Below are 22,638 nucleotides of genomic sequence, written 5' to 3' on the forward strand. Positions count from 1 at the left end.
AGTAAATCTTTTTTTTTTTTCATCATAAAGGTATTCGTTGTGAAAGTCGAGTGTTAAATGCACTGTACAACCTTGTATAATATTGTTTTTTTTCAAAATATAGTTTATCCCAGTGTTGTTGTAGTTTTTTTGTTTTTTTTTTATCTTACAGAATCCTGTACACTTGGTGTCTGCATTGAGATTGGGGTGATATCCTGATCATTGGAGAGAAGAGAAGAGAAGAGAAGAGAAGAGAAGAGAAGAGAAGAGAAGAGAAGAGAAGAGAAGAGAAGAGAAGAGAAGAGAAGATGTCCAGTGCCATTGTTGCCCTCAGTGAAGACGCTGCACTCCGTACCGTGGCTCTCTTCTGTCCCGAACCTCAATCTGAAGAAATCAACACAGAGGATTGTTACTGAACTGATTTACAGGCAATCAATGAACATTTAAGGGGTGAGATTTTAAAGGACAAAAACACCAATGTTATACATAACAATCAGTTTACTTGTCATGGGGGGGAACAACTCGATGTGAGTATGTTTGTCTGGAGGAGATTTGTCGAGTCTAAGAAAGTAACCCTAGTGATGTCATACAAAGGGGAGCTGCAAAAGTCTAATGAAAGGCCGTTATTGAGTTGCATCATGTGAAATGTAGGATCTTGCATGTTTGGAGCTTGACCCATACAACAGTCTAAAGGTCAGGATAACCCAAAGTGGCACATCAGCACCGAATAAATTGACTGAATAAATTGACAAAACATCAGACTATTAAAAATGCCATTAAGTGAAGACTGATCAATGAAGGCCGAATGATTGATTTTACTCGTTGTCAAATTAACAAAATGCGATTCTGGCTTGGATTTTCCAGGTGCACAAAAGTCAGAAAAGCAGCTGTCAGAGGAAGAGATGGGAAGGTATGCAAATAAAAGTAGAGCTCAGAGAAATGGTCTCAGCCGCTAACTCTGTCTGAGACGAGTGAAGAAAAGCTAAAAAGAGCTAAAATCAGACAGGACACTGAAAACTACAGGCCCATCCCTTGATAATGAGGCTTTACGTAGATGCATGTTTATGTATTCCTCAAACATAATGCATGTGAAATGCGTAAAGCAAAAAGTCAACTTACCCTCGACACAGCAAAATCTGCAAGGACAAAAGCAGAACGGAAGTGTTGGCATTTACAAAGAGGGGTGTGAAGTGCATATTTGTGCAAAACATGAATCTGCTTCCAAAAAAAAACCTCATTCATCCTGAGCCCACGTACAGCTCACAGTAAGTCAACACTCTTCATTATTCATCAGTCTGTTTCTGGAAGTCAATTTATGTTTTGTTTTCATTCATATATTTCTTCTTAAAACGTTTATTACTGTAAAATCTGTCTTCCTTCTTCTGCATATGCTGATATAAACCCATTTTTTTCTTGTTATTGGCCAAATGCTGCTGCACTTTTTTACTCTTCTACACTTTTTTTCCACTTCTATGGACAACACAGACTGTGGACGTGGACTGTCCATAGGCTGTCATACACGTTTGCCGTGTCGACGTGAAGAAGCCATGAAAGGGACGTTTATGTCTCTGAAAGAAATGCGAGGCAAAATAAGGAACTTCACACAGCCGGGGAAGCATTAGATGCATTAAATGTGTAAAATCACCGAGACTGTCAGTGAGGTTAATCAGATAAGAACAGAAAGACACGCCCACGCGCTGGAATATCTCCAGTTACCATGGCAACCATCACGGAGATAGACCGTCAGAGAACCGAGACATCTTATGTCACTTTTCTCTCTCTTTATCTCCCAGCCTCTTCCTCTCACTCCTCCTCTCCCCTTTACTCTATCTCTTCGCTCTATCTGTCTGTACATATCGCTCACGCACTCAGTCTACTACGTCTACTGTGTCATCGATCTCTCTCCGTCTCTTTTCCCTTCTGCCTCTCTTTCACCCTTGCTCTGCTTCTTTTTCGTATTGTTCCACATTTGGTTTACGGCGTCGAATCAAACACATAATCCTTATGTAAGGAGACTTTTTATTGTTTTGCCTTGTGTCTTTCGCTCTTGCCCCTCCACCACCTTCTCCTGCGATTCCTTGCTTTTCACACAGCCGAAACAATGCAATTCAAGTGCCCTGATGCAACATCATGCAAACTGTCAGAAACCCTCTGGAGGACTCTCTCCCACTCCTGAATACAGCACTGAAAGCAATTTGGCTGAAGTTACTGAGGTCAGGTTTGGAGTGTAGTCATTTTTCAACTGGGCAAATTGCATTTGTGTTAATGGCCTCACAGTTATGGCCAAAAAATTAAAGCTGGAGGAAGATTGACTGGCTAACCCACCTTTGGAGGCACTGAGATAAACTATGCTTTCATTTGAAGTGGTTTTACAGGCTTGATGTGCCAATTTATACCGGATAAACACATCCAATACTTATATATGTGTGGTATCTGATATGTTATGTGCATCTGCTATGTTATATGTATGTGTGTGTCTCCTCTGTGAATGTTTAGGTAAGAGAGTCAGAGAGGATGCATGGTATGTGTTAACATATACGGTCAGGGTGCTGCAGGATGACTTCCCAAGAGGAATAGTAACATATAAGGATGTGGTGACTTCCCAAGAGGGACAATTTCTATACATCCCTCCATATTAGGGCAAGACCTCTTTGGGCCTTGCTACTGAGGGAAACCATACGGTGAGGTCAGCGTTTCTAAAGGTATAAAAGATGACATTCAGAGAAGCTCGGGGAAGACGTTAAGTTGGCAAGGGGATACTCTGTCTGTAAGAGACAAATAATTGGGTTACGTCTTCCCAGGCAACCATGGAGCCTGTTAGACAACTGATCTTTTTGTAATAAACCTATTTTTATGCAACAAGTCGTTGTCAGCGGACGTTTTTCCTCCCATCATCTGCACACCATCGGCATCAGAGAAGACACAACATATGTAACAATAAAAAAAAGATGAGATTTGATCTATCTTTCAGTTTCACCATATATCCATAAAAACAAGCAACAGATAACGTCTAATTATGGCTTTGCAACTGTAACTATACCTTTCCTTTGTGTGGTTTACCATCAGCGTAGTTGGCTAGTTCAGTTTAGTCTACACAAGACGCCTAGCATCACTCCCAATGACAGGCAGGATGTCATTAGGTAAGTGTGTTATTATTTGAGGTTAGATGATGTTACAAACACGTCCATTGTGTGTGAGCCAATGTGCTATAAGCATTACCATAGTTTAGGGTAACATTAGCAGCTTTTTATTGGATTTGGGGAAGTTTACACTCCAGCATCTGCAGCCAAACTGTTACTTGGTCTTTGTTTTAAAAGGTTTCAGCTGAAAACAAAACCATCAGCTAGAGATGGAGTTTTCAGCCAACCTATAGTGTTTGTGTCAGTGGCGCCATGCCATTTTTCCACCAGCCCATTATATTGAAACTCCTGGGGTGCGAAGAAAACTTTGAGAAACATCACGCTTGCCCAGGCTCACTGAGTGAGTGAGGAGGTTAGGCCTGGGAGGAACGCAGCTGAAAGGCCCAATGGGCAATCTTTTGGACTATTGGGGTTTTGGAGTAATGGGCCGTCAGAACAATGGCCAGTCCCTTCTTCAATAACCAAGCTAGTTACCTACAGCTGATCAAATTTGTGAGGGGCAGTTATTTCAGTCAACAGTCAGCAATTGTTGGCTAGAAATGAGATTCCTGCTTTATTTACTTGTTTAATTAAAACTGCTTCAATTACTGTAAATTGCATGTCTGTGATGCGGAAATGGAAAACTTAACAGGTAAAGCAATAGTCACTGGTGACCGGTCAACTACACACACTGGATCATTTTTAATGTCTTGTAAATAGCCAATATATTGGATAGAATCTAACAGTCATATTACTCTTACTAATGTGCTTGGATTCAGGCCAAAATATTCTGAAAATAGTAACACACAATAGTTTAAAATCACACTGACTGATGTCACATTAATGCTATGACTCATTGCTCATTGGCTTACCTTTGTTGTCTGTCTGCAAATCATCAAGGTAGAAGTCCGTCTGCCGGTTGCCCAGGACGAAGGCCAGGAATGAGAGGATGAGGGCGTCCAGGATGCCCATGATGGCCAGCATATAGGCCCAGCGTACAGAGCAATCGCCCAGGGAGTATTTCCCCGTCTGCTCTCCGCACATGTCCCGGATCACCTCGGCGTCCCATCCGTCGGGGAAGATCATGCAACCCAGCACCAGGCACACTCCTGCAGGACGACACGGAGGAGGAGAGAAGCTGGATTTAAGCGAGAGCTGGAACTGGGGGGGGGGAGGGAAATGTCAGGCGCACAGGAAAAGGGTAAAAGTGAAACAACAGAAAGAAAATGTGAGTATTTGAGTTGGGGAAAAAACACAAGAGGTGTCAGGGAAGAGAACATTTTTGCAGCTGGATTTTGATAAAAAATGTACCTTGCACGTAACATACTGATGGCCTTAAACTACAGAGGCCGTCAGTATTTAACATCTAATATTCAGACTTTCTGTAGGACGCCAGTAATCAAGTAAATGTTTACCAAGTTGGTCGGTCAGCTTTAAAACAAGGACACCAAGCACAGCAGAGAGACTTAAGATCTCAAACTGAGTCCAGCTTTTTTTTTCTGGTGTCCTTTAGATGGTGATAGCACAGTTATTTCTTTGTATTAGTGAGATCTGCGTCCTGTACTGAAACACACCATGTTGAAAGTACTGCTATTGGAGTAATTGGTGTCTGGGGCCGTTCTACAATGGATTGGATGTAAACTTTTCTCATGTTCTACACTAGTGAACATTAATCTGAAACCAGAGCTATGGGGTACATCTAGTTAACAACGCTACAGCATTTTAAGGTGATCTTTAGCAACTGATCCCCTCATTACTGCATCTGTGTGTGTGTGTTTCATATGCATAATGTGTCAGGATAAGTTTGTTTGCATGTGTGTATACGTGCATGTGGACTTTAGGCTTTCCTTCGCTCCAGACAAAGCAATCCCAGGTTGCACTGCATCGTAGCACCTCATAGATCATCCATGAAGGTGAGCTCACAGAGAACGAGTTTATAGTCACGATGCATTTCAACCATGTCCATGTTTGCCTCTCTTGGGCACATTCAGTCAACCTATCACAGAGTTAAGTTTGCTTACACATAATGTAAATAGTCACATTATGAAATCACAGCTATGCAAATTAGCAACTGGCATCGTCTAGCAACATTGAAGAACTTTTTCAGCCGTCTTTGGCAACACCATTCAAGTCAACTTGCAGAAATAACAACTCCTAAATCCGCATATTTGTTCCTCGGTTCATGCTACGTACTCCTAACAACCACAACCAGCTTCAGTGACAGCTGATAATGACGTAAGCGGCACAGATACGTCACTTGCTACTCATCCGTTAAGGCAAAACAACCCCTTTCCCAACAAGAAAGTGGCTCACATGATTTGTATTTGCACAAATCTGCAAATCACTACAACTGTCCGTCACATCCGTCTGTATGTGCAGAGAAGTGTCCACACTCAACGCTCACATTTAGGTGAATACTATGACTCTCACTTAGCCCCACTTTACGATCAATGCTGATGAGATCATTGTAGTTTAGCCTGAAAACATGTCTCCTGCAGCTTTAAACACTGGAATGTGAGCAGAGTTCAGTAGCAGCAGCTCTCTGAATATTGAGGGGTAAACAGTAGGAGGATTGAATATATGCACTGTATAGATTCCTCACCTGAAGACAACTGAGTATGTGACTAAATTTAAAACATACAGATCACACACAAACCTGCATGCACTCACACCCACAAACAAAACGCACACAGCACAAATCTCCCTGGGGGAATGAATACATGCAATCTCGACACTACAACAAAAATGGTAATCTATACTTTACACCTCTGCTCATTCATCAAAGTGAGCATCGCTGGGGAGCTGATTGTGCCATATTCCTTGCTCACCGGCGCTGTTTAAATAGCAGCCAGTCTGCGCCTCAGGGGCTGTAAGTAAAGCAGTGGGGCTCCGCTGGGAGATGGGGAACATACATGGCAGATGTCACACTGAATCTTCATTCCAGTCCAGACATGTCTTTTCCATGGGCAACATCACTTGTGATACACATGTAAAGTTGGTGATTATTTACGCTTCAGTCTAATAAACGTTCAAAACATTAAACGTCTGGAACTCAATTGGTGTGCAATTGTGAATATTTAAAGTGCTGTGTGAGCCGTGTGTGTCTGTTAAAAGGGGGTAAACAGTCTCTGCTGTGAGAAATGTAAAGGCTGAAATGTAAAACAGGGGATCGTAGCGTTGAGCTTTGAGTAAATTCTGCTGATCTGCTGCTGAGCCTATGAAGCTTAATCTTTTCTGTGAGCATCAAAGGTCAACAGCAAGTTTAGACACACCACTCCTGAGTCCCCCATCGCTGTCCATGCAGAGATTTTAAAAGTCAGTTATCATTAGCTGATGCATTCATGCACCAAGATGCTATAAAAACAAACTCTCACTGGTAACTGGAGCGTATAAAGTAAGGATGGAGGCTCAGTGTGGCCTGCAAACTGATGCTACCAATGCACTTTTTTGACGGTGAATCTTTCAATGACGCAAAAATCTGAAATCCCGATGTCTGGAAAAAGTCCCATTGGACATGTAAGTGGGGGGGGGGGGGGGGGGGGCACAGTTTGAAGGTAACCTGCAAAAGTTGACATTAGCTCTATTATTTGCCAGCACAACAGGAAAAGACATGTGTCCATCCTTTGTAAATAAGAGGGAGACACAAGCTTGAAAGGTAGTTTTGTGACTCCCTTTGTGCTGTGTACACAGCCTTCATCAGACAGCTTACAGTACAGAAACAGGCAGGAAATACAGGGGGACAGAGCTGTCTGACAAAGGGCTCCATGCCATTGTTCTGACGACCCATTATTCCAAAACCCCCAATAGTCTGAAAAAGGTCCCGTTGCACTGAAAGCCCATTTGTTATCTAACCAAACCCTGACCCCAGAGAAACCTCATCACCAACAACCACAATACAGCAGCAACAGAGGCAAAACTCCCGTGATTTAATTCCGACATTGGTAATTTGTCTGCGACAGTAGCCAGTTCAGCACCACGGACAGGTCCAGCAGTCGCTGAACTAACGCTGCAGGGAGAGCTTTTTGGGTCCAATGGGCATTTGTTTTTGGGACTGCAGATATCCTATAAGGGTTTCAGAGGAATGGGCTGTCGAGACAATGTGCAGATCTCATGACAAAGACCCCAGGCTAGAATCCAGCAGAGGATGTTGTAGTTTTATGCTACACATTGTAACTATTAGGCCGCTGGACGCCCCAGTCTTTACACAGCAGGTCTGTATGCCGCTGCAGAGAATATACATGCAGGTTAATTTGTTTAACTTTAGCTGGACTTCCAGCAAAGCACAGGAGTGCAGGAAAACGTTGTGCTTGCAGGGTCTGAGGGTGATGGATCCGAATGTATTACAGTGAAGTCCATTAGTCATATGGTTGAACCCTGTCACATTAGTGATTCCCTCTGAGGACCCCGTGTTTCACCTACTAGCCATCCATCATGGGAAAATGGTGGGCGGTGAACTCATGGCAACAGATGAGGGAGGATATCAGATTAGTCACCACCTCCCTGTGTAAAGCAGAACGCCGCGCAAATATGAGGAGTCTTATTTCAAGCCGGGGCGTACGCCATTTGTAAACGTGAACACTCCTCTGACAAAATGATTGCAGGAGTAATGAAAGAACGTAATGAGAAAGAATATAATGACGATAATCTAGTAAGTAATGAGAGAATAGAGGAGCAAAGGAAGTAAGCATCGTGGGAAATCATCACGCTTATTAGCTTCTTTTATGACCTTTATACAAGATATTAACATAGATAAGAGACGATAAAATCATTAACTGAGTAATGAGTGTCAGGTAACATGTTTTATAGATTTCTGATGAATGTTTCCCCATCTGGCATGAAACTCACCCAGTTACTGAGTGAGGGCTTTTTGAAAATGTGGCTACGGAGCTCATTAAACAATCATTTTCCTTTGTGGTAAATAATATTATGCAGTACTTGTGGTGGAGCAATTACCATTTTTGTCAACAGCTCAAAAACATATAAGGCACTATGATGTGTTTATTCTGTGAGCAAATTAAAGTCACATTTTCTGAATCAAATCATGTTCCGGCATGAAATGAAGTCTTACTATGGGGTATTATTTAAAGAGGAGTAAAAAAAACATTAATTACAACTTGGGTTTTCATCATAGCTCCGTCCGCTGGTTTGGTCGGGACTTACAAAACTGTACTCAGCAAAGCCATCGCAGAGATCTCAGAACAGGGCGACATTGCTAATAATAGATCCAATGGGGACAATGAGAACAAGCAACCAGCAGGTTGGTCGGATTGATTTGGAAGAAAAAACAAACACGAAAAAATGAATGTATTATAGTATTTCCGGCGAGTTGGTGCCCCTACAGTTTGGTCTCTTTTACTTTGCTTTCTCCGCCAATGTCCTTTTGGTCTCTTTGCTGCTGCTGTGATGTTTGTACTGAGAACGCTGAGCTAGCTTCTTCCTATAGATCTAGATATCTGAGGACCCATGTCGGTGGTGTGTGGCTTTTACCAGGAGATCGTACCCTCTCAACCCAATGACATGCATGCGAAAGCAGACATTTGTGCAGAGTGGGTAGTAAAGAGGTGCTGTTCCCTCGATTACAAGTCGGTGTAACATCACAATGATTTTGAAGCTGTTAAGTTAAAATAGTTGTTCAATGCTGCTTTAAGGCATGTTTTTCCCATCTGTATGTAAGTGAATGGGTGCTACATGTATGTTTTTGTTGTTTTGTTGTTGTTTTCTGTGTTTTCTGTCATGAACTCCTCCTCACAACAGGAGGCTAAACCAACCAGTCAATCTGATACACAGAAATAAAAGGACATGTAGCGTACCGTTGAAAAGCCCTTTCTTTGTGCTCTGTGTGGCACTATGACAGCAGTGACCATGTGACATGGGCTCTCCTATCTGCCCTTCTCCTCCATCTGCAACTCCAGGGTTTAAGCGGGCAGCAGCAGCTGGGCTAAAAATAACCCCCACCTTCCCACAACCCAAGAAAAGCCCTTTGAAGTTGTTGGGGTGTTTCCTCTTCCTCCCTTCAAAGGCGGCAAGCAGAGGGATCGAACAGAGAGGGGAGGATGGGAGGGGGAGAGAGACAGAGAGAGCTGAAGAATGAAAGGGAAAAACAAAAAAGACGTATGAAGGAGGAGGAAGAGAGCGGGGTGGCTACTGCCGCTCCACTCCATTATGTCGTTTTTCACATCTCTGTTCATCACGTCCTGACGTTTCTTTTCATTGCAGCCTTCACAGCCTGTCAGCTGTTAGGAACAAGCACATCAGACTGATGAAAACATTTGGAAATACGTTGCCAGGACATGTTTGTGATCCAACTAGTTATAAATAATGCAAACCAAGTTATTTATAGCACCCTAAAGGTATTTATAGACTCGAATTTTGTCAGACGTTCTTATCCACATGTCCACACAGATTTTTTTCATTACAGACAAACAGCCGAAAATGATTATATAAGAGCTCTAAAAATACTAGTGTGTGCTATATATAAGTGTGCGTGTGAAGTATTTTTGATGGGAGCAGCTCCAGGCTCCACAGTATTCCTTCTGATCAGCTTGACTCTGTGTTTGCTGTGCATACGGCCATGACGCCATCCAGCTATCTGAGCTCTGACGGAGCGACTGCATGGCAGCAGGGATCCACATCAGCACACGCCAACACCTTTCTCTCAAATGCAGATTGATGCATCCACTCACATGACCTTGAATTTCCAATCAAGATAAGCAAATATTGGTGTGATGCAGCTGTGTAGCAAAAAAAGGGGGGGTGGGGTGTTCGACATCTTCAGTTTATGCTAGTGTGAGAAACTAACGTTAGCTTCATTATCAGGGACTGTTGAGTGTTTCTTATGTTGGGAATAATACTGAAGAAGTGCACGAGGAGCCTTTTTCCCCACAATGAGGAACCTGTGTGTCATTTGTAACAACATTTAGTTTAGTTTAGCCAGCTTCTATATGTGTAGAAAACACCGCCATCCCGCTAAAAAGACCATTTCAAAATCTAGAAGTCTTCCTGGTAATCTAAAAGCTTGCAACAAGGCTGTAACTATGACCAAAATGTAGCCTGCTAAGGACAGATTTGCTACGGACGAGCTCCTGCAGTCCAACAGTGGATGGAAAGGTGTGAACATGATTGCATTAAGAGATCACCATGTCCGCTGTATAATTTAATAAAGCAGTGTGAGCCCTGCCCCTCCCTCTGCTACTGTGTCTAGACCTTGGCCTGCATCACCTCCGTCTTTCTAATGGACGGCCTCCTCGCTGACATGCAGAGCTTTTATCGGAGTTGGGCTCAAGCCTCTTGTGTGTGTGTGTGTGTGTTGGTGTGAGTGTGTGCATTGCTGAGGGGGCACTTTACAAGATGTTGCTGCCGCCAGGGTTCACTGGCCCACTTGGCATGGAGCTATCCTCTTTTTCAGTCCCTCTTTCATTCCGTCTTTACACTCTTTCACTCCTCTTGACCTACTGTAAATTCCTCCTATAAAATGTACACATTTTTCCACAAGGTTGACCTCCCTCAGATGCTAAACGCGCCACCTTTTCCAAACGTATTCTCACGGGATTTAAAACCACCCCCTTCCCCCTCTTTTTTTCTCCGTCATTTATCTTTTCCCCACTTATCTCTCTGTCCTTCACCGGCCGCTTGTATGAGTTCCCGGATCTAGAGAAGAGGATTGGCAGGCGTACAGAGGCTTGCACATAACCGCATAATGTGTCATTGCACAAGTCCAAGCATCGTTTTTCATTGAGCCACGCAAAGCAGTTTTGTGATATACTGAGGGACCAGTGAGTGGTGCCCTCAGGCGACCCATCTAACTCATGATTAGAGGAAGAGTATCTCTCTGAACCAGCACTGATACTTAAACTATACTAGTAAACTCACCACACTGGAGTTCAGTGTCTTTTTTTCACTTCTCATCAAACTTCATTGTGTACAGTTTCATTTGTGATTTGATTGTATAGATATTATTGTATAGGTATTTCTTCTGAATCCTGAATTTGACAAGTTATCTGAAAGTGTGCAGCTTCAATGGCGACTGTGCAACAATCCTAAAATAATTGTTTGTTTTTAATGAATAAAGTCGTAAAGTTGTACAAAGCACTGATTAGAATCTTTGATGAATTCCACCATTATTCTACTTGGTTGAATGGATGACAGCAAAGTCTCTGATTGTAAATGAAGAATAAAGGGTGAGTTCACCCACATTAAATGCATTATCTATATCACTGAATGTAAACAGTGGTTTTGCGGAAACATCCAATATTGAGATTCTTGGCTGCTCTGTATATACACCCCAACACAATGGAAGTTTGTTTTGTTAGTTGCGTTTACAGCATTAAAAATTCAAAATAGAAATGGTCTGTTTCCAGGAAGTAAAGCCTGGTTTCCCTGGATAATCCACAGCCTGTTCTGTCAAAGGTTTCCTCTGTAAAAATGAATTCCAACAAAATGTGCTCACAGTGAGGAGGGATATCCTTAGCTAAGTTGTCACGTCTCAAAACCCGGACAAGTAAATCCAAAAAAGACAGGCTGAAATAGCATAAATGCTTCTGTTATTTTGGGTGAATAAACCTTTAGCAGGCAGGAGAACATACTGACAGGTTCGATCCCTACAGAAGCAATCTGCCGACCGACCTCCAGCTTTCATTCAAAACAAACGCTGACATGCTCAGTCACTGCAGATTGATTTAAACACATCAGCAGAGTACCTAAGACATAAAACACGAATAGCCAGTTCAATTAGTTACAAGGAAAATCCATTCAAATGATAGCTGGTCAGTGCAGCTGAACTAAAGGTGTGAACAACTGAACGACAATCAGCTCCATGTATGAGAGAAAACACTGTTGTGGTGCTGAAGCCCTAAACTGCAGATGATGATCCTCATCTTCAAACCGTACAGCTTGTTTAAGAGTCTAAAAAGCTGAACATAAAACTAAACTCAAAGAGAATGAACATTTCCATGTGAAATGGAGCTATATGTGATGTTCAGTAAAGATTGCACAGTAATGAGAAGCATGCATGATGCATAGCAGAGAAATTTCCATGTTTTCCTCATGCTTACATCTTATCAACAAGCTTCAGGGGCTTTCTCTCTCTTTCTACTGTGACAATGCCGAGAAGGGTCAAAGGAATCCATTATTCAGCTGTCAGGGTATTTTTAGAAACACCCCGGTGACTTTGGAATTATTTATTAAGCGCCTGATAATTAAAACATGTACGTTTGGTTGGGAAAAGCCGGGCAGAAATCTCAGAGAGAGGGAGGCAGAGGGAGAGAGAAAGAGAGAGAGAGAGAGAGATGCAGGGATATCCCCCAGGGAATCTCTCTCTCTCTCTCTCTCTCTCTCTCTCTCTCTCTGTGTAGTTCTATATTTAACTCGACCACTGCAGCATCTATATAGCTACTGCTGGAAACACATGCACGTGGGCGCCTTTATCTACATACTGGTGTTGGCACACATATGAAGCTGTACACATGCACACACACACACACACACACACACACACAGACAAACAGACAAACAGACAAACACACGGTCTTTACACATTTACTAGTGCAGGCAAACAGAAAAAAAAAAAACACCACACGGGCTTCAGAGAAGAGCAAGAAAATTGTCTCATTAATAATTCAACTCTCACACCATCATATATACATTTACCCGCGGTTTTACACGCTCACATAAACACGCAGACACACACGCTAATACACACACACACTCACGTACACACAACTCATTCACTTGCTGTGTTTCAGGCACTCATTCTCTCTCTCTCTCTCTTTCAAACACACACACACACACACACACACACACACACACACACTTTTGATTGCTCATTTCCCTGCTACAGGAAGACATATACTTCATACTCCTTGTAAGAACATAAATGGACACAGTTGTACAACCGTCCGCTGCTCTCTTACACTTTCACAAATGTTAAATAAATAATGACACTGTTGGTCATTTATCAAACACATGTGGACATTTCTTATTCTAAAATTAAGAAGAAGCTCACAAGGGCCCATTTGGAAATCAATGACAACCTATTTTGGTAAGTATGAAGGACTCTGAAGTGCTCACATAAGGCAGGAACTGTGTCCATATTGGCAACACCCACAGGAAGCACCGTGCCTTTATGTGGTGCAGCAGAAACTAATGGTGTGAAGGTCAGAGTGGAGGATCGGAGTGAAGAGCATCTGACTTTGACTTTGGCGTTTGCTTCCTGCCTGTTTGTTGGCTGTCACCACAATCATTTCCTTGAAATTAACCAAGTGTTCTCGTTTCCTAACCTCAACTATTTATCTCTGTATTTCCTTATATTACTTTAAGTGTGTGACTTTATTGCCACATAACATTTCTTTATGCAGCAGCCTCCACAGAGTAACAGTTTGTATTTACATTTGTGTTAAGAAATACATTAATAAACTCTTCTATCTGCCTACAACCACATCATAGTAGTTACTCACTAAGCTAAGTGGCTAAAGGTAAAATCTAACCATTGTTTCAGAAACCTGTTCTGATATTTTAGAGGTAATTTATCAGGTTTCCAGCATAGCTACCGTTTTCAACCAATGAAAAGTGGTTGAAAAACGGTGTGTTTGTCCACTGAGTAATGCCAGAGTTAACTGGTTATATGCTGATCCAACTGCCCAAAAAATATTTTGACGTATGTCCATTTCCAACTCCTTAAATCCAACCACATGCCTGTTGGACTTTGCCAGATCATAATGACTGAAATGAAACATGGTGCTGGCGTTGCACGGCATCTGTTGACCCTCTTACAATGCCAACCATAAGCATGTGCAGTAAGTTATGCTCCCCAAAGTGTCAGATTTAAGCAGATTTAAAAATCTTTTCATTTCTGGAAACGTTTCTCAGAAACAGAGGGGCATCTTGCATCTAGTCTGGCTGTGGTGGCTAATAATATAACATATGGATGTGCATTTTAATGAAAATGTGCTCTGAAAATAATTATTGCAAGATAATGTTTCTAGCTTGAGTCAAATTGTGGATTCTCAGTTAAAACTGCAGCTTGTCAGCAGGACTGGACGATCATCTACTTGTGGGGACGTAAAAAACGGTGAGTAATTGTAAGTGAGCCTGAGGTAATGATGCATTCCTAGTAACAGGTCAGAATGATGCACTGCTTTACTTGAGGGGACACAAAAAAGGGTGGCTAATATGTACATAATAAGGCATCACAAGGCACGATTAGTGACATCAAGTGATATTTTGCAGGTGATTCAAAGGTAATCACAGACATTTGTGCAGTTGCAAGTCAATATGTAGGTAACAGCAGAGGCGGGACATCAACACGGCATGAAAACATAACAAGTGTGCCAACTGATTCATAAAAATGTGTTACACTAGTCCACAGTAAGCCCTGTATAGTATTACTATAATGTTGCTGTCATATCTCTGTCTTAGAACATATAGCAGGCTTAAGCTTAATAACTCACACTGAGCTTAAATACTGTGCTAGCAAAAATATCACTTTCTAGTTGGAATATAACTTCTAAATATTTGACATTTGCTCCTCTGCAGCTACGCAGCAGTGAGCTCACTATAGTATCTGTCAGTCTCGGTATGCTGTCCTGTATCTGTCTCTCCACATAACGGGGAGATTTGTCTACCTGTCACAGGTGCTGCTGCAGCACCCGAAGCTGAACAGCCCTGGCAGAATATTCATAAAACACCTGCATCAGGATCGTCACAGCCGGCCCTGCGCTACTGGTCCTTACTTCAAGTTACGCCACAGTGAAACAAGAGGCCATGCAGGGCAATAATCCACACAGTAATCTGTTAAACAGCAACATCGTCATCACTTCAGCACCAAAGGAGAGCGCACGGCACAAAGCTGAATTTATCAATCGGCAATCATTTACTGAGTAGTGACAGAGAATATCATCCCCACTGTCAATTATTTGACTACAGTATGAATAAAGTATCAGTATTACTGACTTCTCACTTATTAGCAACAGCTGAAAAGCCAGAAATTTCCTTTGAGAGTTGGTGGAGACCAAACCAGAGCTATAGGGAGTGAGTGAATATTGGACTTGACTCCAGATGAATGCAAATGTTGCTTTGGTGTGAAACTAGTCACAAGAACTTTATAAACTGACGTGTTTCCAGCTTACTGCTGCTGGACAAACCAATGGGCCCTAAATCTAAATTTTAGAGGAATCAAACATCACCATGATCCCAGACTATTTCTTTACTTCTTTACAATGTGCAAGAGGCAGGCACAAAACTTTACAGGTGTGTAGCTGAGATCCCCGTGAAGGCCAAGGTCGGGGGGTAGGAAGTATCAAAAGAGCCACTGGACGACACACTTCACACATTCATTTTAAACCATGGATCACTGTAACCCAGTTTGAATCAATCAGTCCCATCCAGCTCGGTCTAGAAGACATTTGACAACAACAGCACCCGAAAAGATCCATCTTATGTAATCTATACATGCTCACATGGGATTCTTAGCAAACATTCCTAAACAATGACCATTCCATTTTTCATAAATAAAACATATTATCTAAGGAGAAGATGCATTAAACCTTCCCTCAGTTTGGCTAAATCATGTCCTGTGTTCCATTGCACCATGAACACCAATTTGGTGTCAAGGAAAGTGTGATCGCATCACAAGATGGTCTCTCGTTTGGATTGTTTCTCATTCACACACTCGATTCCTCCAGTTTACACACTATAAGCATCTTTTCCTGGCTCGCTTTTACACACACACACACACACACACACACACACACACACACACACACACACTGAGACCAAAGCGTCGCTGACAGGTCATTTCTCCCAGGAGAGCTCCTCCCCTGTGCCACGGCCCTTGTCCTGCTTAGTTCTGTTTAATATTGCAACAGACAGGGAAAGACATGAAGGAGGGATGGAGACATGAGCTGATGGAGGAGAGGAGGGAGAGGAGGGGAGTCATCGAACTGCAATGGCTAGCGGGCTTTTCCTATGGTACCTCATCTCTGCAGGGGGGGATGGAAGCAAATGCTAAGAACTGGAAAGAGATGGGAGAAAGGAGGGGAGGTACAGTGGAAGAGGAGAAAAGCACACAAACAGACCTTTGGGTCTTGATGTAGGAAGGTAAAAAAAAATCAAAACTTTTTATGTGATTTTTACTCAAAGCTTCCTGCACTCAATTCATCTCTGCTGGAGAAAGGTGAATTAAAACTAAAGCTGAAGCTCTATCACTTTTCCCAGGAGCATTTCCCACTGAATTAATCTAAATCCAAGCAAAGATGCGAGCAGCTTCACAGACCTCAGGTGCTTGTGGGAAAAACTAACCTCTTGCTCTTTTTCTCGTGCGGAAAAATGCTGCTTAGTCTAGATTCCAAGTGTAAAGTGACCTCATTCTTCTCTTTCCCATTGAGGTGTGACATAACTGGGGGATGATAGGACGGAAGTCACCTATTAGCAGCCAGCTGTTGATTCACTAACGGCCCAAACTTCTGGTTTGTTCTGTTTCCTGCTGAGCTCATTGTTGTCCTTTATCTACTAAATAACTGTTAAACTTGTTGTCCACTTTTGAACCAAAAACTGCAGATAGTTTCTGTGGTATCCATTATGTCTTGGAGGCTGTATCACAAAGCAAGAACAACTTAGACTGTCAGTGGCTTCACTGACCTAACATTGGTAGCTGGTAACGTGAAATGACCATGACCTCCTGACAAAGCATCGCATGGTGGCGGCACCATGAAAGTCATTTAGGATCCCTTGTCATGTTGGACACATGACTTACCTGGTGATATAGTATAAAGAGCAGCAAAGTCCACGTCTGCATCGATGGATGAAAACTTTATAGCGTGGTCAAATGTGCAGTATAGAAATACTAGAAGAACTTAGCTGGGATGATATAGTTTAAAAGCATCTACACTGCATCCCGTGTGGTACATTATATCTCTGTTTAAGTGGCAGAATATGTGTGAAACCAAAATAATTCCAATTATTAGCAACCAATTATTCTATCAATGTGCATATGGCTATACGAGTATGAGAACTGTTGTAAGACAGGCTTGAAAATAGGTGAAGCCATCCTTTAAGCTGCTCCGGAGCAGGTTAGCGGTGCAGCTCAGGCTACCACGGCGATCAGGCCCTGTTAAAAAAAGGAACCGGCTTTGTGACTCCAGAAAACCTGAGCTAGCCCCACAGATTGATGGATAAACCCACTAATCTTGCTTTGTGACTCAGGCCTCTGCTGCAGGGGTTTTCTAATCAATTCCTCTTGGATTTCTAACGGCAATGCAGGAGCAGAGCAGCAGACATGCGAAAAATTGTTATTTTTTGCTGGTGGTTTAGTTTCTTCTGCAGCTTCGTTCGCTTCCAGTCGTTCTACAATCAGAGGTAAACCTGTGTCCAATACCAGTATTGGTTTTGTTATGGCCTATTGGGAAATACAGGGACCCTTTATTGGCAAGGGGTTATGAGTGGCACCGTCTAGTCTTTCAAGTACATTAACTTAGTATACATAGAAGCCAACTTCAGCTCATTTTCAGCCTTTCAGATGCCAAGGCACACGGAGTCACTGTGCTCTGCCAAGAGGCCTGCATCCCAGTGTTTTGGCCTAAGCTCAGTTTTTTTTTCTCTTTTGTTTGACCTTTACTTAACCAAATACGTCGGATACAGAATTATTCTTGGTTGTGATTGTTCCCACAGTTCCCCAGCATTCACCTGGACGTCTGACATGAAGCTACACCAGTGAAATGACCGGACGATCAAACTTTGCTGTACTGTAAGATGACATGGAGGTGAGCAGACAATGACAACGTTTTCAACATCTCTCTTTTACCTTCCTGTTGCAGTAGCGTGTTTAGCAGACCATCACGTTAAGGGTCCAAACTGCTCTCTAATTGACACTTTTGGTCCATTTGGCCTAAATCTAGGCCGCCACCAGTTCAAATTGGCCCTTACTGTATTTGCTGTGGTACCCTCTGTCACTGCGCAGTGCCAGGAGGCCTGCTGCCACACCCAGCAGGGCAGAGTGGATGATTAAATGATCATCTCCAAGGTGGTGAACAGCATTAGGCTGTCTGCCAAGCCCTATTAGACAACTTACCTCCACCACACATCACATGCAGCCACTGGAAGGACAGTAAAACCTTCTGAAGTTTCACAAAGTTTGACATCTACTCACAAATTATTAAATTAGCTGGATATTTTGTAGCAGCCATGCAGCAGTGAGCAAATGTGGGAAGGCAAAACCAGCCAATCACACGGAAGCGTGAGAGTGTGGTGGGTTTAATAGATCACATGCGCTTCATCTTTTTCATCATGATTGTGCATATTTGAATCCTCGCACCCGTCAGTGGGAGGAGCAGCGCTGCACTGGTGACGTTTTAACCCTTGTACGGTGTTCGGGTTTGTGGACCCGATTTCATCCGCTTTCATGTTCTTTATCAAAAGAAAAATGATACGATTAATCATTTTTTCAAACTCAGACTCATCAATATGAGCCAAGGCCAATGAGTCTGAGTTTGAAAAAATAATTAATCTTATCATTTGGCTCTTGATAAAAAAATGAAAACGGGTCCCACAGACCTGAAACACCATACACGAGTGAATTATTCCACTTTTAACTCCACTACATTTATCTGACAGCTTTAGCTACTTTTCAGATTCAAATTTAATATAAAAACAATGAAGTTTTTAAAATACAACACACTGTTAAAGGTTAAACCAGTGATTTCTAGCCTTTTGGGTTTGGGACGCTTCACGGTTGTTACATTACAGGGATGTTAGCAGTTCTTATAAAGAGTGGAGCCCTCACGTTTATCTGGTGACCCTGTGCAGGGATCAGCCCCACTGCTGGGAACCACTGGACTAAACCACAGAACTATGTGAGACAGTTAAAAGTAGCTCCACCTCGACCAGCTACAACTTTCAAATGCTACATCTGTCAACACTTAAATGCAGGACTTCTACCTGTAACTAGTGTTTTTACTCTGCAGCACGGGTACTTTCACTTCAGGAGAGGATCTAAACACTTCCTCCACCCCTTCTCAACAACGTTTTACTTGATAAATGACTTGTGGGAAGACCCCAGGTTCAATTCCTGTTAAGTCATGAAGATTTAGATACAGGGAGTTAATATCTGTACCTCTGCTATTCTGCCTGATTCGTGCTGATCGTGGAGCACCAACCCCTTTCAACGCACTCGGCAGAACAGAGGACAGAGTGGGCAGATGAGGATGAGGAAAAGAACAATACAGAAGGAAAAAAAAAGTGCTGATCTCTCTTTCCCTCTCGATCTCTCTCTCTCTCTCTCTCTCTCTCTCTTTTCCTTCCTCCCTCCCTCTCATTCAGTATGCTGACTGTTTCTGTACAGAAAACTGACTCCCACGCTATTCTGCCTGGCCTATTTATCACATTGATCAGCTTATAAAGAAGTCGGCTGTACACAGGAGGCTTGCTGAAAATGCGCGTATGAGCGAGATCGTGCTTTTTTTTTTGCACCCTCTGTGAGATGCACGGCGCTCTCCCTGCCCGCAGGTTGAGACTTGCTGACATGGTCATTTCTCTCACTTGGCTCTGTGACATCTAATCAGCACGGATTAAACCGATATTTTACTCTTTTTTTTTCCCCTCACACAACAATCTTGGTTGTTGTTTTTTTTTTGTTGTTGCAAAAAAAAAAAAAAAAAGGCACTGAAAATCAGCAGAAAGTGAAAAAGGCACTCACAGTGAATCAAGCCAAAATTCATGATGTTCCCTGGTGGGCTGTTCAGAATAATCAGTCAATATGAGCATCAGCGTCTTAGTAGAGTAAGGAGAGCTAAAATGATTCGTCGGTCGATTGATTAGTTCATTAATCTGCGAGACCTGATTCACTGTTTAGACATTTTTTAGTATTTGTCTTGTGTGACAGTAAACTGAAGGTTTTTGGAGAGTTGGTCGGACAAAACAAGACATTTGAAGATGTCGCCATGGGCTTTTGTTTTTGTCATTCACTGACTATACATCTTAAATGATTAATCAGTTATTTAAAAAAGAGTAACTGTGGATGAATCAGTAATGAAAATAAATGTTAACTTTGCCCTTTCAGGACAGCATAACATTTGAAGATGGACTTTTAGCAACCAGTGAAACCTGGATTTGCCCCTTTCTATGTCCGACTGGTGCCTTTTTTCTAGAACATCACCTTCTCTAAGGGGCCTTAACTCTTAAACCTGCATACGTCTAAAGTGAACCAGCAAAGCGACCGTTTGTAAATGTCACAGAGCCATAGCTATACAGTTGCCCATGAAGGTAGTGTGACTGAGTGTGTCCTGGATGTGTTGGGGAGCCACCATTTATCCCCAATCATGCCTACAAACCGTAATCTACCCACGAGAGCGACAAAACATCCTGAAAACACTAATCCAATCGACCTGGAATCAACTCTCAAAATAGCCATACGGCACCGATGCGAGCCCTCAGTCACAGGAGAACGAGTTCATGACTCCACTGCATCACATCACACCGCATCGTGTGGCCCACGATGAGCTGGGATGGATGAATGAATGACATTTGCATTTCATCAGCATGAAGCTGTGATCCTCCTGCTGCTGCTGCTGCTGCTGCTCTCTGTTCAGATGCAGCGGTGGATCCACAGAACATGGACGGTGACGGAGGAGCCTCTCGTTGCTGTGAATAATCATTCAAACGCACTCCTACTGTCTCAGTCCTGTTGTTGCAGGAATGGAAACTCCTGATTAACAAGTAACAAGATGTTGTCTGCACCCTTTACACTACACCACACTGACACACTACAAAGGTCCTCGTGTGGAAATCTGCAGCTTTGTGCTTTTACATGTAGCTACGGTATCTCATCTTTGTTTTTTTATATTCTTAAACATTAAAATGTTGTTTTAGGGTTGATTTATTGTCTTACCTGACAATATCCCATAATATAGAGCAACAGATTTGTATGACTGATCAGCACAAGGGGGAAGCATTCATTAAAATGTTAAAAATGGTGACACACAGCAAACACCAACACTCTGACCGCTCAGGTACTGCAAGGTGCAGATACAACAGGCGGGCCAGCTGACTGCTGGCTTGCTTGTGTCTGCTCCCGTGGCTTTCTGCTGAGCATCTGTGAGACTGAAAAGACGGAATAGAGCCCGTGAGGTAGGAGACGGTGAGTGGAAGGGAGCCTACCGCACAGCAGCTGCATCCAGGCGCAGGTCTTGTAAACGGTGGAGGTGTTGCAGAAGAAGAAGAGCGCCATGCAGGCGATGCAGCTGAGGATCAGCACCATGGACAGAAGCACGAACACCGAGGCCGCCTTGAAGGCTCCGGACGGGATGGAGCTGAAGTCAGAGAAGCTGCCCACGCAGGTGAGCTCCCGGCTGGGCGACGGCCCGCTGCCCACGCAGTAGTGGAAGAGGCCGAAGTAGCCGGCCTGCGGCGTGTTGACGCTGTCGCCGATCCAGTAGGGCTGGATGAACACCACCACGTTGACGATGGCGAAGCAGATGGTGAAGATGGCCCACAGCACCCCGATGGCCCGGGAGTTGCGCATATAATTGTCATGGTAGATCTTGGAGGCTTCTTGGGAAGGCAACATGTTTGGTCGTTTCTTCTTTTTTTTTTTTCTCTCTTTTCTCCTTTATCTCTCTTTCCACCCCCGTCCTCCTTCTTTACACTCTTACAAGAAAAAAACAATGTAAATATTTATAAAAAAATTAATAATAATTAAAAAAAAAAAGCCTCCCAGGCAGCTCCACACCTCTCACCACCTCTCACCACCTCTCACCACACAGATCTCCTGTGCTTCTTTCCTTCTCTGTATTAAAGCTCTCCTGCTTTGGGTGCTTCTGATGTGGCTGTTAAAGGCTTTGGAGTGGGCCTACAAGAAGCACACGATCAACATGTAACCTGCAAATGTGCACGAGACACAACAAGACTACACGTTGTAGAGATGAATGAGGGGGGGGATGCTACATTGGAGCAATACAAAAATCATAGCCTACCTATACCACTAGTGAATAATTTAACAAGACCAGTGATTCAACATTGCTGTCTAAGGCTCGTTTCCTTGGGGCTACACCATGAATGATTTAAAAAAAAAAAAAATCCATCAAAAGACAGGATTTTCTTTATTTCACAGTGGTCGGGTGGAGGGGGTTAAAGCTGATTTCGTCCTCATCCATCAGTCCAGATCTGTCTTCAGGATAGGATCCCCTATTTCCATCCGTGAGCTGAGATGTTGCCTGTAGCGCCAGCGGTGGACCCCGTTTGGACCTTCCGAGGCATCCGTGGGGTGCTCCCCTTCCTCTGCTTCGCCTTCACTGTCCACGCAGCGTGTGGGGATCAAACGAGAAGGAGTCCCACACAATACATTTATAAAAAAAAAAAAAAAAAAAAAAAAAAGGGGGATGAGGACAGCTTTCACCGCGAACCCTCTGTCAAATTTCAACAGTCCTTTCTCGTAAATCCGACATCCTCCACCGCCTCGACTCCATTATCATCCTGGTTTTTTTTGTCTTAGCCTTTATCCAGTATGTCTCCTCTCCCTCTCTCCCTCTCCCTCTCTCTCTCTCTCCCCCTCTCG

General features: G+C 43.0%; 1 protein-coding gene across 1 annotated transcript; it reads right to left on the minus strand.

Annotated features, from left to right (window-relative positions):
• Positions 1 to 309: 309 nt before the first annotated feature.
• LOC139210165 (LHFPL tetraspan subfamily member 4 protein-like) lies at positions 310 to 21,651 on the minus strand. The gene is made up of 4 exons (XM_070840150.1): positions 21,243 to 21,651; positions 3,971 to 4,207; positions 1,099 to 1,115; positions 310 to 363 (listed from the first exon to the last, which is right to left on the minus strand). The coding sequence occupies exons 1-4, from the start codon at positions 21,649 to 21,651 to the stop codon at positions 310 to 312; spliced, it is 717 nt and encodes a 238-aa protein (XP_070696251.1).
• Positions 21,652 to 22,638: the final 987 nt, after the last annotated feature.

Source organism: Pempheris klunzingeri, chromosome 11, assembly GCF_042242105.1.
Source record: "Pempheris klunzingeri isolate RE-2024b chromosome 11, fPemKlu1.hap1, whole genome shotgun sequence".
Lineage (NCBI taxonomy): Eukaryota > Metazoa > Chordata > Actinopteri > Acropomatiformes > Pempheridae > Pempheris > Pempheris klunzingeri.

Coding starts and splice junctions, on each gene's coding strand:
- LOC139210165 (XM_070840150.1), bottom strand. CDS start 21,651: ATGTTGCCTTCCCAAGAAGCCTCCAAGATCTACCATGACAATTATATG. Junction 4,208..21,242: donor CTGGATGCAGCTGCTGTGCG/GTAGGCTCCCTT, acceptor GTCGTCCTGCAG/GAGTGTGCCTGGTGCTGGGT.